The sequence below is a fragment of the Crotalus tigris genome, unplaced genomic scaffold, assembly GCF_016545835.1.
Source record: "Crotalus tigris isolate CLP2741 ecotype Arizona unplaced genomic scaffold, ASM1654583v1 scf7180000023677.1417738, whole genome shotgun sequence".
Lineage (NCBI taxonomy): Eukaryota > Metazoa > Chordata > Lepidosauria > Squamata > Viperidae > Crotalus > Crotalus tigris.
This window is the reverse complement of record NW_024100113.1, coordinates 1,230,209-1,248,374: the sequence shown is the minus strand read 5'-3', so window position 1 is coordinate 1,248,374 and position 18,166 is coordinate 1,230,209. Positions and strand designations below refer to the sequence as shown.

At 35.4% G+C, this 18,166-nt stretch overlaps 1 protein-coding gene across 7 annotated transcripts in view; it reads left to right on the top strand.

Moving 5' to 3' along the window:
* The window catches only part of LOC120297712 (metabotropic glutamate receptor 8), a 552,386-nt gene that overhangs the window by 124,592 nt on the left and 409,628 nt on the right, over positions 1 to 18,166 (top strand). For all 7 annotated transcript variants that reach the window (XR_005553869.1, XR_005553867.1, XR_005553868.1 and 4 more), the window contains exon 3: positions 6,291 to 6,507. Coding sequence is in view for 4 of the 7 variants with exons in the window: in XM_039320663.1 (XP_039176597.1) it covers positions 6,291 to 6,507 (217 nt within the window). In the remaining 3 variants the exon portion in view is untranslated. The remainder of the gene's footprint in view (positions 1 to 6,290; positions 6,508 to 18,166) is intronic.

Genomic DNA, 18,166 nt, shown 5'->3' with positions numbered 1-18,166 from the left:
ATCTATTTGCACTGAAATCTACTGAGTTTTTGTAGTTTTAACAGAGATTGTGGGGTGGTTTAGTTTCTGACGACATTGCTGCATGATTTATGAATCTGGCACTAAATGTTCCCTTTCATTCCTGGATTAGAATTACATTTGTTGGCATTAATTTAAAACAAGGAATATCATATTTTTTTAACAACATAAGCACATTTTATACATTTTGCTAGCATAAAAAGAACTAAGAAAAAATTGTCCTGCATTTTGAGCTTTCTATTCTTTATTTTTTTAAAAAAACAATCGTTTTCAAAAGAATTAGGTATCCACTATAGCAGTGGTGGTGAACCTATGGCACGAGTGCCAGAGGTGGCACTCAGAGCCCTCTCTGTGGGCACACGTGCCATTGCCCCAGCCCCGCTTCCCCCCACACGCCTCCCCTTCACACCAGCAGTCTCTCCAGAGGAGAGTCATCCCTAGGTATGGCCCGCCTGGAGAGCACAGCCAAGGACGTGGCAGCCAGGCAGTGGGGAAAAGATTCCGCCCTTGCACTCCATCACAAACAGATGATGCTGTGGGACATGGGTGGAAGGCGTGGCCACATGGCACTGCTGAGCTGCTGGGTGATTGGCAGGCCATGGAGGTGGTGGGTGGCCCTGCAGGTGGGTGGGGGTGGGGCAGGTGTGGAGCGGGGGTGGGACAGTGAGGGGGTGGGGCAGTTTTTGGACACTCGGTGTCTAAAAGGTTTACCATCACTGCACTATAGATTATATTTTATTATATGAGTAATATACACTTGCTTTTTTTTTCAGCGGCTGTATTTTTGAGATGAATAATTAATTTGACCTTGGAAAGAAATGAATGCAGTTGTGGTTGCAAATAGCTTGCTAGAGAAGCCATGGGCAACTTTTTTTGAGCCATGGCTTATATTTCACCTTTATGTGTTTTTGCATGTGGGTTATGGAGATGGTGATAGAACTACAAAATGGATTGTTTGGAGGTGTTTTATGGTGAGTTCTTTCTTTTAAACTTCTGATATTCACATTTTGTATATATGTGTGTTTGTGTGGTGTATGGACATAACTGAGTCCACCCCTTTATGTTGAGAATTTCACCCTCATTGGGATTCTAATTGAGACATTTGTAACTTTACTAAAGGCAGCTGATGGCACATATTTTGGATTATAACTTCCCTAGAGATAAAGAGCTGCCTAGTTTTGTTAGGAAATTCTGAAAAGTGCCAAGCATATTAGTGCATTTTGTTATACTGTATGCACTGATATTTTTAAGGTGTTGGTTTTAGTACATTTTGGGATATTATGTAGGTCAAATTCTAATACTAATTGGCTAATTACATTTCCACAATTTACATGTACAGTGGGACATAAATATTCGGAGCTTTGATACTTCTCCAAGTTTTACGAGGCATTACACCCCACCCTTCTCTCAAGCACAAATATATGCACAAAAATAAAAGCTTCATGCAAAACTGCATATCATTTTCAAGTATATGAAAACGTATGTGCATGATTTAAAATATATGGTTTAAAAATTCAGAAACTGATGGGGAAAGAAATGAACATGCGTATAGGAATAGCACAGAAAGATCTAGCAGATTTGTCCATCTCTGTGCACATCATTTGTACATAGCATGAGTATGATCATTGAGTTGGCCTTTCTGCATCAAAAGACTTGCAACAACTATTCTGAGAAGCACTGTGAGTGCACAGTTCTATTCCCTGTATAAATTGTTGCAGCTAATATAGAACTTTGAAGTTTACAATCACAATATAAACAAGATGGAAGGCTGAAATGCCTGTTTTGATTGTTGTATGCCTTTGCCTAGTGCACTTAACAGCACCTCACTAAATAAATTCTACCTTGTAAAAGAAAAATAAATATGACAATTTACAGAGAGGACTAATACTGAAGGTAAAAATGATGGTAAATGATGGTAATTATCATCCTGCAAGAGTCCAGGTCCAAAGCTGATTTAACTCCAATGGAAAAAAAATTGTTTTTGTAAAAAAGGAAGTAATGAATATTTAAGAATGTAAAGTAGTTAATAATTTGTGATAAATGTAGAATAACACAACAAATTCAGTGACACATTTAATGTATAATTTTCTATGTCCAAAACCCAAGTTAAGTTTGCCTGGAACATTAAAACTAAGCTGGCTGATTTCTTGCGTAAACTAAACTTTATTTAAATGCTAATATATACAAAACATACCCCCCACCCCAAAAAGTGAGAAATTTGACCTATTCCTGAACATCAAAAAGACCAAGCTCATGACCACTGCCAAGAATGAAAGCGTCAAAATAAAACTGGTGATGGAGATTGAGTGCATGCAAGAATTCACTTTCATAGGATCATAGATTGATCAAAGCACTAAATACAGTACAGAAATAAAGCATTGAATTGCACTGGATTGCACAGCATGAAAAGTAAAGACACCAGCCTGGCCAGTAAATACAGATTAATCCATACTATCATGTTACCCATAGGTACTTTGGTTTCAAAAGCTGGACCATGTAAAATTGGATAGGAACAAAATTGAATCGTTCCACTTGTTCTGCTTGTAATGGTCAGTGGTAAAAGGAAATGAATCTGCCAGAAAACATGGTGATTAGAAACCATCAAAGCTGACACAAAAAAGGACATGGATCTCCTGAAAGAAGCCATAAAAAAATTCTTAACAGTGTGTTAAGAATTGATCCATAGAGTTTCTGTGAACTAGACATGATTGAATGATATCACCACCACCACCACCACCACCACCACCACCATCATCTACAAAAGAGTGTGAAACTTTCACATTTTTCACATTTTTCTCTACTGCATTTTGAATTAGTGTAATCCTTTGGCTTTTTTCTGTTTCATTTCTTTCTACATTTCTGTTTGGAAATGAATTCACGGCATATACATTTATTCAAATAAGGTTTATTTAAAAAAGAATGCCAATTGCAATTTGCTCCCATCTGTTCTTATTTCCATAACCCACCCTGTGTCTTTTGGGATTGCGTGACCCCAAATATTTTGAAATAAATGTAATCATATTTTTGTTTGTACCTTGACCAACATTTACAATGAAGCCTTTTTCTTTGTATCAACTACATTTTGGATGTTAAAAGAAACTTTTGTATTGGGAATATGGAAAGCCATATTTTTTAATAAATTAAAATAGCAAATTCATTCTTTTACCTAGTAATATTACCCTCCATGTTCAGAAAGGAATGTTTCTTAAGCTACCTGTAATAATCTGTTCAGCTAAGGAAATGGTACTCATAATCTCCTCTGTAACCTACACCCCAGTTGTAAACAAAATGGAGAATAGGAAATACATACAAAAAATAATAATCTGAGCCCAAAGTAGTAATAATGGTAATAATGCAACATTTCATAATAATCATGTCTTCATTTAAACTGGCAGTGAGGACTCTTCAAGCAGTTTATGTTTTTTCTAATTTTAATATTTCCTAACAATCAGAAACTCAATATTTGAAGTTTTATGAGATGAAATTTCTGTTGTTGAATATTTGCTATCAACTGAACATTAAAGGATTAGAAATATAATGCTCATTTCTTTTGTAATATTTTAATAGCTTTATGATTTCATCTTCCAAATAGAAAATAAAATATTAAAAGTTTGGAGTATTTTTTATTGCTAATCCTTTTAAAGGCTATCTGATGAGGAAATAAGTATGAGGTACAACATTTTGTATCATAGATGATCGTACTATTTAGGAATATTGATAACTGAAATTTTGATCTATCTACCTTATATTATGGATATAACCATCTACGTACTTTTCTACGTTGTGGAAAATTATGTTCAGCTATGTGATGAGTAAATGCAAGAAAAGAACATACCTTGTCACATTTTTAACACTTGTTTCACAGGATAATTCTTCATTTCAGTTTATAACCTGAATGAGAATATCACCTGAACTTGATAGGTGATGCCCTTTGCTGATCCCCTTTTGCAGCACTGAGACTTTAGAATACCATTGTTACTTAAACTTCTTAAAACCCTAGTAATTAAGTTGGATACTTTTTTTTTAACTTTGCTTTGTGAAAAAGTCTTTTCTGCCTCTGGTCTCAAATGCTTTGTCTTTCTCTTACTATGATGAAAAAAATTGTCCCACTCTCTCTGGAAATTGTTATACATGTTTGAAATCATGAAAGATTAAGTCTTTAAGGACGTTTAAAGTGATACCTCACATCAAAGGAAGGAAAAAAAATTAGCAGGAAACATTCCTAACGAGATCTATGATAAATTATTTCTGACAAGAGGAAAATAGTGTATCAAAATGCTGCTATAGATCTATTGTACCATAAATCTTCAAATAGATTTTTGTCACCTTGATCTAAACTGGTTTGTACTTGACTGAAATATAGTTGATAGAATTTCATTGCTATTAAATGGAATGAAAATGCTGCAGGAACAGACAAAGTTGGCCCACCATTAGGCAAGAAACAAGCTACTTCAACAAACAGATTTTGGTGTCATGAAAGGGCAACAGATTGTTTGATTTGTTATTATTGTATTTTCCTTTGGAGTGCTTTTTCTGAGGAAGTTAGTCTTATACGCCAAAATAACTTTCTTCTTCCAGCTCAGGGTGCAAAATATCCTGACCTGCAAAGAAGAAAAAAGAGTTAAATTCTGGTTGGCAACTTTTGAGAAATGTGCTGCTTGTATCCCATAATGTAGTTCTGCATAGTATTACTGAAGGCATTTCAACTTTTACAAATGAATAATTAATAAGATGATAATAGAATATATTTAGTATCAGTATATACTTTACCACCACATTAAAATCTACTATGTACATATATGTTGAATTAAGGGTATATTTTGTGCATTTGTTTATTATTGGATTGATAGACAACAGGACCTGTTCTATTTATAGTGTTATATTCCATAAATTAAAAAAAAAGTTCTTACAAACATGTGAGATGGGTTACTATCTAAATTCTTGACATTTAGATAATGAGATATGTAAATTGTATCTGTTTGTCTGCCAAAAAAATATCCTCATGAATTTTGATAAAAATCTTACTATCTTTTAATAGCTTTTTCTGTAACATGTATTTGACCAAATTCCTTGGCTTGTATGTGGCAGCTCTTTATTTATAATCCAGATTTTCATAGATATCTTAAACATGAAAGATAAGTAGAAGAATTCGTTTGTCAATTCTTCCTCTATCAGAATAAATTGGAAATTAATAAAACATTCTATTTTAATTACCACTTGTTGCAAAGAACAAAGCTTGATGGCCTTTAAGAAATAATAATATTGATAATTAATGTGTATTTAGCTATGTAAAATATGCTTATTGCCTTGTCCAATCTGAAAAGCCATTCCTTATGATTCTCTAGAGTGATGATGTTCTAATTTGTTAGTATTGAAATGCATATTTTCTATCTTTTATACATGCAAATTTATTGCCTGCTAACTAGTTACTTGCTCTGGCAGTTTGTGCTGTTAGCAGTTGTTCTTATATTTGATTCATTGATTGTATAAACAAGGAATATATTCTGAATAAAGCCTAAAAATTCTGTCAACAAGATAATCATAAAGCTACATAAAGTGGAAGGAAGGAAGGAAGGAAGGAAGGAAGGAAGGAAGGAAGGAAGGAAGGAAGGAAGGAAGGAAGGAAAGGAAAGAGAAGGAAAAGAAAAGGATGAGAAGCAGATAAAATGAAATCAAGATTACACAATTTTTTTTTTCCAACAAATTATTGCCTACTGAATAAATTTGTAATTTATCATTGCTTCCTAATATCATCAGCTAAACTCTGCTGAGAAAGGTTTTTGGGAAATACTCTTTGATGGCTAATGTAGTGAATGACTACATTAATTAGGAACACTTTAAAGCAGAAATTCAGGAAATGTTTAATGTTCTAAGATTTATATTAATTGTTTTTATTTTGTAAATTTTGTTCACCACAGAGTCACTTGATGAGATTGTCAATTATACAAATTAAATAAATAAAGCCAATCATTTACAACTTTTAAGAAATAAACACCTTTTCATAGTATCATGGCTTCTATGATTCATAAAAAACAGAATTATAGCAAAAGAGTTTTTTAAGCCACCAAGCCCCATTCTTTGTTGCTTGCAGGAATCCATTCCTCATGTTTAACAGATGCCTATCCAGCCTCTGCTTGAGAGTATGTTAAAAAAAAAAGAACCCAACACTATTACAAAGTCTTTTATAGAAGGACCTTTTCTTGTATCATTATTATATTTACAAGTAATCCATGAGGTTTTTGAAATATATTTCTCATGCTGGTTCTTTGCAGATACCTCAAATCAGCTATGCATCTACAGCTCCAGAACTGAGTGATAACACCAGGTATGATTTTTTCTCTCGTGTGGTCCCACCAGACTCCTATCAAGCCCAAGCTCTGGTTGATATTGTGACAGCACTTGGATGGAACTATGTGTCAACACTGGCATCAGAAGGAAACTATGGGGAAAGTGGTGTAGAAGCTTTCACTCAAATCTCTAGGGAAATTGGTAAGTGAATCTGTTTTAAAAAATATATTAAGGATGTGAATTTTAAATCCTGGATATGGCCTGCATGCTTCATGTAAAATTATATATTTGATGAGAATAAAATGACATACTTGATGGGACAGCCTGATCTATCCCCTTCCACCCACAGATACAAATGCTTCTTTTTAATCAGTGCTTATTAGATAGTCAGATAGAATGGAAACTTTGTAAAAAAAAAAAAAAAAGGAAGGTTGGGAGTTTAGGAACATACAAATTAAATTGTAGCTGCATGGAGTTCTTTTAAGTAGATTGAGATCCTACTAATGTATTGCATGAGTGATCTCACTGAGGTCTTTCCCACCTGGTATTTGCAATTCAGTTCTTAAATAAAGATATCACTCAGAGTAACTCAGAATAACAACTTGGCCCACTTTTTTTTTTTTTACCTTTCTGAAAGTTTGCCTGTTGGTACTTCTATATCAACAAACTGTTGGAAAATCCACTTTGAGGGAATGTGAAAGTTCTCATTGAGGTGACTACGCAAAATATCATAATACATAAGAATTTTTGGTTTGAAGCACTGGTGTTGATCATTTTTATGGCAGCCCATAAAGATTAATTTTTCCTCTCATTTGACTTGACTCTTGATATACCCTCATTATTAGGATGAAATATTCTTGATAAGTCAAAGGTTATAAATATGATTTCTGTTGCTTTTGATCTCACATTCTATTTTCATTAGAATAGTTACTTTGTGTATTAAAAAACTGGGTATCTTTAAAGAATTGTAAATTTTAGTCATTATAAAACGATACATTTTATTAAAATACATCTTCTTTTCAAGATGCTTCATGAGGTAGGCTAGCCTGAAAGAATGTTGAACTGAAAATTGATTCATGATAACTCATTCCACACTGGCTTTTAGAAGATATTTATTCTAAACATATATTGAAACAATTTCATATAAACAAGTAGTGCAAAAAGTTATTGTATGTACTATTCTGACAAATTTTGGTTAAGACATTTTTACCTTCAGATCTAAAAATATTGAAATAACAAAGAATGTTGATATTTTAAAATTATTTATGTTAAATGCATAGAAGCAGAAATGTGTGGCCTATAGGATATGTTTAGCAAGGACTGTATCAAAGTTGCAAAGACCTGATTTCTATTCGGTGCACCCTTCAAAGTGGTTTTCACTCATTGGCTGATTTCACCTCTTAGATCGGGTATGCTGTGTAAAAATAATTGGAGTGCAAATGATGGGTGGATTACTCAAGCAAATAATGAAAAACTAAACTTGAAAAACTAAACTTCTGGTCCCGATGACCGACCCAGACCAAATCTGCAAATAATGATTTTACTAAACAGAACAGAATAGAAATTGTGAGTTCCCTGGAAGACTGGGTAACTCAGAAGCTTTGTCAGAACTCATTATAACCAAGTTATTTCTATTTGTTCTATGTATACATAGAACAAAATGTTCCTTCCTAGCAGTAGGAAATTTAACATATGCAAATACTTACTGGGATGATGTTAGGAAGCTTAAAATTTTATATGTTGTGGAAGTGGGGGCATACAAATGTTTTTTTGGTTAAAATTGGTTTGTGTTCATTTTTTAAAAATTAACTTGCAATAAAAGATAACTTTGTCTTTTAGATTATGATCATTTGGCCTTTTAAAGATTCAACTGTTGTTTCTTCTTGTCCTCCTTTAAAAGATTTAGAATGAAAATGAATAGATTGTCAGCTGAAGTGCAGCATAATGAAAAGGTCAATGTGGGGTTTCAACAACATGTCACATTGTTGTATTAGACATAAGCAGAGAGGACATATAAAGTAACAAAGCATATAAATATTAATATTGTGTGGGGGATTTATTTATCAGTAAATTCTTGCTTCAAAAATACAGATATCTGAACTATTTCTTGAAATCATGTTTCAGATACTCTTGATTTTAGTTTTTTGCAAAATGTGTTCATTCCATGTCAATAGAATAAAGTTTTAATAATGTAGCTGAGAAGAACATCATTAATCTATTCACCTGTGATCTGAACAGCTACGTAACATAAATACATAAATGAAATGCCACACATTTCTTACCAGACAATATAAGATACATCTAAGATGTACACAATGATGCTTGCTTATGCATGAGGAATTTCCTGTGATCATTATGTATGTCTAACTGCATCTTAAGAACAAAAAAACTGACTCTCTCCCTCAGTTAACTGGTCCTAATGGTCTATAAATAGTGGGCAGAACCAGCAGCAATGCTCTGAGCAATATTGGTGGCAGGATCAAGCTCATTCAGTACCAACTGATGAAGATAAGTAAAAATGCAAGGCAGAGCTTGCTTTTATTTCTTGCAAATATTACACAGGGCAGGTCTGTGTTATTAATGGAACAGTTAGGTTTATGGTAGAATCTCTTGCTTGGCTCCAAAAAGCAACTCTTCTGAGTATGATGAAGTTGTTTATTCTCAAATTTCTCTAACCAAGATGAGCAAGATTGTTTCAGCACCTAAGGCAAACTAAGAGCCACATCTTATTTCTCCTGACATGATTAACAAGGAAGTGTTGATTTGTTCATTGCAGTTTGGAAGACCCGCAGCATTTTTATCAAGCTTTAACAGAATTGTCAAGCTTATTGCTTTTTCAATATCTCTTTACCCAGCAGTTTATCAAATATCAGTTGGTAAAGCCAGAACTTCCTTCTCCATAATTTTTTACATATGCAGACACATGCATGAAAACGCATGCACACAAACACACACATACAAGGAATCTTTAGAGCACCATGTGTCTGAACAAATGTCAGCAAGAGTCTGATGGCAACCAGGAAACAAACATTCTTGATATCTGGCAGTAGAGAATGATTAAACAAATTCTCTCTAGGGTGCTGGCTTTTTGCTTGGTTCAGTTATTGTGACATTTTTATTACAAAATCCAGTCTATCCCTTAATGGAATATGGAATGCTGCAGAGCCCCGTTTATTCCTGTTAGTGGCCAGTGAAGCATCAGAATAAATCCAGACGGGAAGTTTTTGTTTCTTCTGACAGGCAATTAATGGAAGGGATGAAGATAAAACAGAACACCCCAGTTTATGATTAAGGGAAAACACTTAGCGCTTTTTGAATTCTCCCTTGGCCCCTGCTTCTAATACTGACAACCTGAACGTCTGTCAGTACAAAGGTGTTGTTAGAAAAGACTGCAAGCAAAGCTAACCTCTGTAAATTAATTTGAGAAAGAAAGTGGGTTTTGTTGGTGTTTTGGAAGATGTGTTGCACAAATGCTTACTTGAGTCAGTCTAGATATCCTCCTCCTCGTCCTGTTAGGCCTTTTAGCAGAACTTTACAATAGAACTACAAATGACAAGATTTTTCCCTTCCTTCAGTAATTTGTAACATTGTCTTGATTTGGGTAAACATCTTCCCGCCAATAAAACTTTCAGAATATTGTAGCACAGAAGCGTACACTAGCTAATTTCCAGGTAACAGGATGTCTTCCTTCCAGACATAAGGAAGAACAAGCAAAAATTATTTGCTTGGAAAACATGAATATGCAGCCAAAATTGATTATGTACAAAGCACTAAGATGACTTCATGTATATAACATGATCTAGGTGAAACTGTGCCACGGAGTGAAGAAATGAAGGGAAAAAACCCCACAGGAGACTAATCTTGTGAAATCACGCTTTTCCATTAAAATAATAGATTTCATTTTGAAAACCATTTTTTTAAAATATTATAACTCACTCAGAGTCCAAGGGCAACTTAACCCCCACACAAATATTTAAATTAAAGTAGTTTCAAAATCAAATGAGAATATGAGCTCTGTTAGATTTCATCTGTAAATGTGAATCAGATTTATTTACTTTTATTTTCACTTGTTTTGGCATATTTATGCCTTTCTATTAAGCATGCTAACTATATATAGTTAACAATGTAGAAAAATAATCATACCTATATTGTACTTCATCAAGTCAATAAATTCAGTGAGTACATTTCCTCTGTAAGCTGTTGAAAAGAGGAGATATAGATGCCTGCTGTGGAAGATACAAATCCCTACAAATGACAAAAATACATGTTGCATCATCATCATCATCACCCAAACAAAAGAAGCTTTGTACTTTGGTGGTCTGATTTTAAGGTTTAAATTATATCATGCATCCTTTGCTCAATGATGTGATAGCACATTTGCCATTTTGACATCATTTTAGCTTGTAACAAATAGCTAAAGGAAGGGAACCTATTTTTGTTCAGAGAATAACAACTGCAGATATTTCTGTGGCAGAATATTCAGGATGCTTATACGGTCCTGGATGTATTGCTGAATTTTCTTTGCCAAATGCAAGAATGAAACTGTTACAATGAAAATATTTAAAGTAGGCTTTCCAAATGACAGTATTTGTACATACCTGTCATAAAAGGCAAAAGGCTTTATTTATTTCATTTGTATCCTATCACAATTAATTTGTCTTTTGGCACCTTAAAAAAGAGAAAGAAATCACTTGTAAATCTAAAATTTAATATCAAATTGGGATTATTAAAAATATCACACAGATCAAGGATAAAATATGTGCTAGCCCACCTGTATAAATGATACATCAGAAATAATTATAACTATTATAATTTAAATAGAAAATCTAATCTAGTTTATTGTCTTCCACTGACATGTACCTGTAAAACCTGTTTCTTCCTTTCCATTACTCTGTACTAAATGTGCCACATTAGTTTTTCATGACAGCATTAAGACAATGAAGCAAAGCAAATAGGTCCATGCAAAGATTTAATCTAAATCATAATTTGATTCAAAGATAATTCAATTGACTCTCCAAACTGAAATAACTTGATTATTTGGATTGAATATTTGATCAAATTGGGTATCTTTAAATCAACTTAATGACTTTGGAACTAATTGAATTGGATTGAATTGGTCATGTGTGCAGAACTGACAATTTGAATCAAATCAGGGTCAATACTCAGATTTCTATTAGTACATTTGGGTGATGCCCAAACCTATGATACCAAATCATTTTTCACTGTTGTATTTAATTTTGTAGTGGACAGAGTATTTCTTTAATTATGTGGTAGGCAATGGCTTGTTATTTCTCATGATGAAAAAAGATGGAAATAATGCCTATTTGGTATAATTCCTATAATTTCCTATCATCTGATGGCAGTGCTAAATAGAGGTACTAGAGCTAAATTCATAACTTTCTAGGGAGCCAGTCTAAAGACAGAAGCTTTATGGTGATACTTCACAGTTTACATGTGAAATTCTCAAACATACCAATTTGTCTCTTTTATATATAGGGCCTAGAAAGTTATTGGTGCCATACTAAAAAAACTTGAATGGCACTAGAAAATATGTAGGCTTGTAGGCTTCATGTTGATATCGCTTGATGATTAGGCCATTTGGCATTTCAATTGTTTGTGGTTTTATTTTGATTTATTGCTGCTCTATACAGTGGGCTGCCACAAAGATGAGGGGGTCAAACTATTTTCCAAAACACTAGAAGGTAAGACAAGAAACAATGGATGGAAACTAATCAAAGAAACTAAAAGTGAGAACAATCAACCAGTGGAGTGGCTTGTCTTCAGAGGTTGTGGCATCCTATCACTAGAAACTTTTAAGAAGAAATTGGACAGCCATTTGTCCAGAATGGTATAGGGTCTCCTGTCCATTCAGGGGGTTGGACTAGAAGACCTCCAAGGTCTCTTCCACCTCTGTTATTCTGTGCCTATATTTCTGGTTCATCATCAGTCAAATGTTTAGAGTAGATTTGGCATTTTTACCCAACTATTGAGTTCTTCTCAAGGATCTGAGATAGGGATAGTTGTTGTTTGATGGTATTAAAGTTATTATTGTAAGTTGTAACCTTTTCTGAGTAACCTTTTGCAGTTGACTGATTGTGATTGTATTAATGCTGATGGTGCTCAAGAAGCGCTCCAGATGTTTTTGGATTGCACCCAAGGCAGTTAATATTAGTGATACTGTCTTTGCTTTCTTTTGCCATAGTCACTCTACTTCGTATTTTATCTAGTTTTTTTTCTTCTATTCTGTTCTGTCCAGATACTGCAATGTCCACTATCATCGTTGTTGTAGTTGTATCTGTTGTATGCAGCCCAAAGTTACATTCTCTCTTTAAAGAAATAAAAAATATTTTCAAAGGAAAAATGTTAGATATTGATACATAAATGTTACTTTATTAATTTATTTTGTGTAATTTTAGCACATTTATGTATACTTTTTAGCTGTATTAATTACAGTTTTATGTATTTTTATTTTTGTGTTCTCTAGCCTAAGGGCCATAATAAAGGTTCTCATTTAATATGATTTGAAGCATGGTTAAAAATCAATATTTGAAAGACTGGAGGAAGATACTTATTGCTAGAGTTAGATACATATGTAACACAATGTTACATTACATTTCACCTTGAAATAACTTTCCAATTCAGAAGCTGAATAATTTTCCCCATAACTCTTTTTAACATTGTGATAGAGTTTCCCTTCTTTAAATTATGCAGAGTTCAATAAAGTACCATTTATGCTAGTCTTTGAGATAAATACAGAATCTTGGAAACTGCAAACAGAATTTCTAACCTTTGTTTATAATAAATTCATTAAGGCAGAGTCTATATTTATTTAATTTATTTTATACTTTTATTTATCTTTTCAAATGCTTATTTACAGTAGTTACCCAGCTTATAAAACATAACCTGAGGTGGCTCTTGTGATCACACAAAATATACAAAAATAAAAACATTACACTCAATCAAGGTTCCATAATATTTCTATCTTGAATACATATGTGTTGGGCACAACTCCAATTCCAATCTAGTACCTGGGAGAAGTGCTAGATCTTTGTGGCCTTCCAGAAGACTAAGAAGATAGAGGTTTTCAGATTGCGAGGAAGAAGTTGTTCCTTAGAGCACACATACTGTAGCTAAAGAGAAAGTTTCATCAGATGACTTCATTTAATAGAGAGGACCTAAAATGTGCCCACTCTACCTTATCTGATGGTGCAGGCAGATATTGTCGGGGGAATGGGTCCACAAATGATCTGGCCCTGTGCCATATATCTAGAAGAAACCAGGAATTAATGAAGCTCGCACAGTGGTGATGTAAAGAATAAGGACAATAACCTGGTGGAGATCTGCAAGTTCTGTTGCCAAGTAACAAGGAGTGAACAATTTATTAACACCTAATTGGACATTGACTAATAACCAGGGGATTGGCCAGGAACAAGGGAAAGTTAACTGCACCTTTTGAGGGCAAAAATCTCAGATCCAGTTTTGCCTCTTCTATCATTTTGGTAAAGTATACTTTTGACTAAACATGGGCCAGAAGTCTTTCTTTTCTAACTGACCAAGATGGGATGGTCAACAGAACCAGACTATCTAATATATCTTACTATGTTTCCTTTTACTGTTTTTCAGGTCAGTCATTTTTTACTTAAAGATATTTAAAGGTCTTCCATACAGAAGATAAACTAAATCATTACCGGAGAAGGATGTATAAACTGCTATAGGCTTGATTCTAAATAATAATAATAATAATAACAACAACAACAACAACAACAACAACAACAACAACAATAATAATAATAATAATAATAATAATAATAATAATAATAATAGTAATGGAAGGGACCTTGGAGGTCATTACTCCAATCCCTTGCTCAGGCAGGAAACCCTATGCCATTTCAGACAACTTGCTGTCCAGTCTCTTCTTAAAAACTTCCAGTGTTGGAGCATTCACCGCTTCTGAAGGCAGGTTGTTCCACTGATTAATTGTTCTAACTGTCAGGAAATTTCTCCTTAGTTCTAGGTTGCTTTTCTCTTTGGTTAATTTCCATTCATTGCTTCTTGTCCTGCCTTCAGGCGCTTTGGAGAATAGCTTGACTCCCTCTTCTTTGTGGCAACCCCCGAGATATTGGAACACTGCTATCATGCCCCCCCCCATCCTTCTCTTCATTAAACTAGACATATCCAATTCCAGCAACTATTCTGCCAAAATTCATGGCTGATTTTTTTTATTCCTGATGGTCTTACACTCACAAAAATTACCCCATTTCACAATGCTTTTATCAGAAAAACTATTTGATCCTCTGCGGGGTGCAACTGGGGAGAGATTCCAGTCTTTTAAAGAAGTTACGATTTTTTTAACCTTAATAAAGCTGTTCATAGTCATCTTTTTCATTCATTTGTTGTCAGCCCTTCAATGGAGTCATCAGACCTACTAGATAGATGAGATCAGGAAATCAACTCCCCAGAAAGGCTAAAATTACTTTTATTGAGATTGGTTATAATGACAGAATCTGCAAGTCTAATTGTGTTCTACTCCTTTTCCTTCTTTTACCTATATGAATTAGAGCAGGGCTTTTTAACCTTTTCACCCATTGTGCCACTTTTAGGATATGGCAATATCCGAGTACCACCAGTCGCCTATTAAGATGTCAAAAACTTCATGAACCCCCCCCCAAAAGGAAAAAAATGATGAAGTACAGGTAGTCCTCGGCTTACAACAGTTTGCTTAGTGACTGTTTGAAGTTACAATGGCACTGAAAAAGTGCCCCCAAAGCTGCAGCTGAGCAAGACACCTGCCTGCCAACCCAGCGGCTCTCTTCCTCCTGTCTGAGGTTTTCATTGTTGTGAGCATTTCTGTTGAGGATTGGCAGTGGGGGTGGGGTGTGTGTGGGGGTGTTTGGCTTTTATTCCCCCTCCCCCGTATGCTGGGTGGTTGCAGCAGGTTTTGGTCACTTCACGTAACCCTGGGACACTGGAATCAGTTGCCAAGCATCTGAATGTAAATCACAAAACCCTGGAGATGCTGCAACATTCCAGTTGATTGGCACTTCTTCTGGGCTTGGCAGAAGTGTAAGGATCAGCGCTGAGCTCCAGCTGGACCCTGGAGCTGATCCTGGAGCTTCCACTGAGCCCTGACAGCCCCGAAGAAGTGCTGATCCTGGAGCTTCCGCTGAGCCCTGACAGCCCTGCAGCTCCAGCCATCTCTCGCTCAGGCTTGTGCAGTGCTGCCACCATTCAACTCATTCCCCTCCCCCGCTACCACTTTTCTAGGATGGTCATGCACCACCTGCTAGGTGCCAATGTACCTGTACCACTGGTTGAAAAGCCTTGAATTAGAGGAGTATAATCCTGAGATGTTTCCAAATCTTATCTTCTTGTTCTGGGCTTTAAAAAAAGTTTCAGTCCCTTTTGCTTAGGAAATGGTTCCTCAAATTTATATCAAGATAATCTTCCTTAATCTTCCCTGATGTCCAGGTGAGGTATCAAATAGGTATTAGAAACATTATGATATAAAAGTCTAGGTGCAGCAATATTGCAAGTTATTGAAAGGATTCCTGTGAAAAACAATTTAAAATTACTTTAGCAATTACCACACCCTTGTAAAATGTATAAGTTACTTTCTTATGAATGTGTTATTAATGGCTGTTTAATGCTTATCCTTACTACTATTAATAATGTAGTATTCTTTTGTCAACATGTCTCCAATGAGTTTGCCTGGACACTGGACCTCATATTAAAATAATTCATAAGGATACTTTGCTGCTCAGTGTAATTGGATTTTTCTTTGCATCGTGTCAGTGTTGAAGACTGAGATTTTTTGAATTCACTTAAGGGAATGAACATACTTACTAGCTGTTAATTTAGGAATAAAGCTTTGACAGACTTGGCTTATGGGATCATGAACCAAAAATTAATGGGATTAACTGGAATACATGATTTATCTGAGTCAGAAAAAAGTGGGAATTTAAATTAGTGTTTGCGATATTTCTGTGGTTTTTCTCAGTTACATGTATAGATTTACACGTGCCATATATATTACTTTATACATATAAGGAATATGTCTCATCAAAAGCCTGAAAAGGGACATGCATTTGGTGTCCAAGAGGTGCACAAGAGCCTCTACAAGATATTGGGTGTTGACATTAAATGTACTTATTTATTTATTTATTTATTTATTTATGAGACTTATATACCGCTTTAAGTGCAAGCACTCTCTAAGCGGTGTACACCAGTAAGCAATGTATATATATATATTTACATTGCCTCCAACAATCTGGGTCCTCATTTTACCTACCCCGAAAGGATGGAAGGCTGAGTCAACCTTGAGCCGGTGAGATTTGAACCGCTGACCTGCTGGACACAGTCAGCTAAAGTGGCCTGCAGTACTGCATTCTAACTGCTGCGCCACCTCGGCTCACTTCTTAGGACTAAGGCTCTAGTTTTATTCCAAAAGCTAAGCTTCTCAAATTGTCATCTGAAGAGGTGATGAATATATGTCTCAAACATGCTAAAAAGACTCACAGAGCAGTAGTGACTCCTCCACTATATATTTGTTCATGAAGCCCCATCTCCTATATCTTCTTTTTAATGAAGATGTTATCCTCAGATCTGTAATGGCCACAATGGTTGGATACTATTATAACAATATGTAAAGTGTGCCAAGATTTCCTCCCACCCCCAGCTATCACTTGTTTAAACAATCTTTGTGCTGTGTGGGAGGATAGTGATCTCTCCTGTGTCTGACCCACTTTTTTCCTCCCTCACTTCACAGAGTAGAAAGGTTGGAGAGAAAGGAATTACAAGAGAGTAAACAGAACATGAAATATATTAGGCTGATTCTGTAGTGTGATTGAGGCTTCCAGTTCCAAGCGTGTCGGGAGCTGTCAGTGCTATTGCATTCCTTTTGATGTGCATTCCCCATTATGTGCCTATTTATTCTCTTGTAATTCTACAATCTCTCAACATTATAAGGGAAGATAAAACAATGTCAGTGTCTGATTTGCCATCACACTGCTTCAGCCCTGCTTTGCTTTGATGGCATTCTGCCCAGTGGTGGGATTCAAATACCTGAACAACTGGTTCTCTGCGTGGATGCAGGCCTGGGCCTCCGAGACCTAGAACGGACTTCTGGAAGCAAGGCTTTTTTTCTCATAGAATGCCCAGAACGGAGTTCCGGCACCTTTTTGGGATGGAACCTTGTAGGGTAGGCAAGGCGGGTTGTATGATGTGTGTGAGTTCCGGCACCTTTTTTTTTTTTAGAAAAAAAGCACTTCCTGTGGGCCGTTCTAGGCCTGGGAGGCCTCCTCCAGGCCTCTGAGGCCTACAATGGACGTCCAGAAGCAACATGGGTTCAGCCGGTTCTCTGAACTCAGCAACATTTAGCTACTGATTCTCCCAAACCAGTGCGAACCAGCTGAATCCCACCACTCTGCCATATAAAAGGGGAGAGGGAGAATGCCAAGCTGGGACAGGCCTGGCAGTCAGACACAGGACAATGGTGATCACATGATTAAGGAACTCTGCAAAGATCATAAATGAGGGCACTGGTTGTAAAGTTATTTTTTCAGCATCTTATTAACTTTGTCAGCTGAACAAGGTAGTTATTGAGTTCTACTGTATTATGCTAAGACAAAATCAAAGAAACCTGTTTTGCAATATATGAACTTAGCAATAGGCACCTAAGAAAAAGTATCTAACTACAACGTATTCCTATAATAAAGTGGCTATCAACCACCTTTGGCAACACCAAACATAATGTATATGTTAATACAGATTTATTGTGAGGATGAATAGACTAGCTATGTTCAATATTGTCATAAATTGTGACTTAACACCATAAAAAAGCCAAAAACCATAGAACCATCAG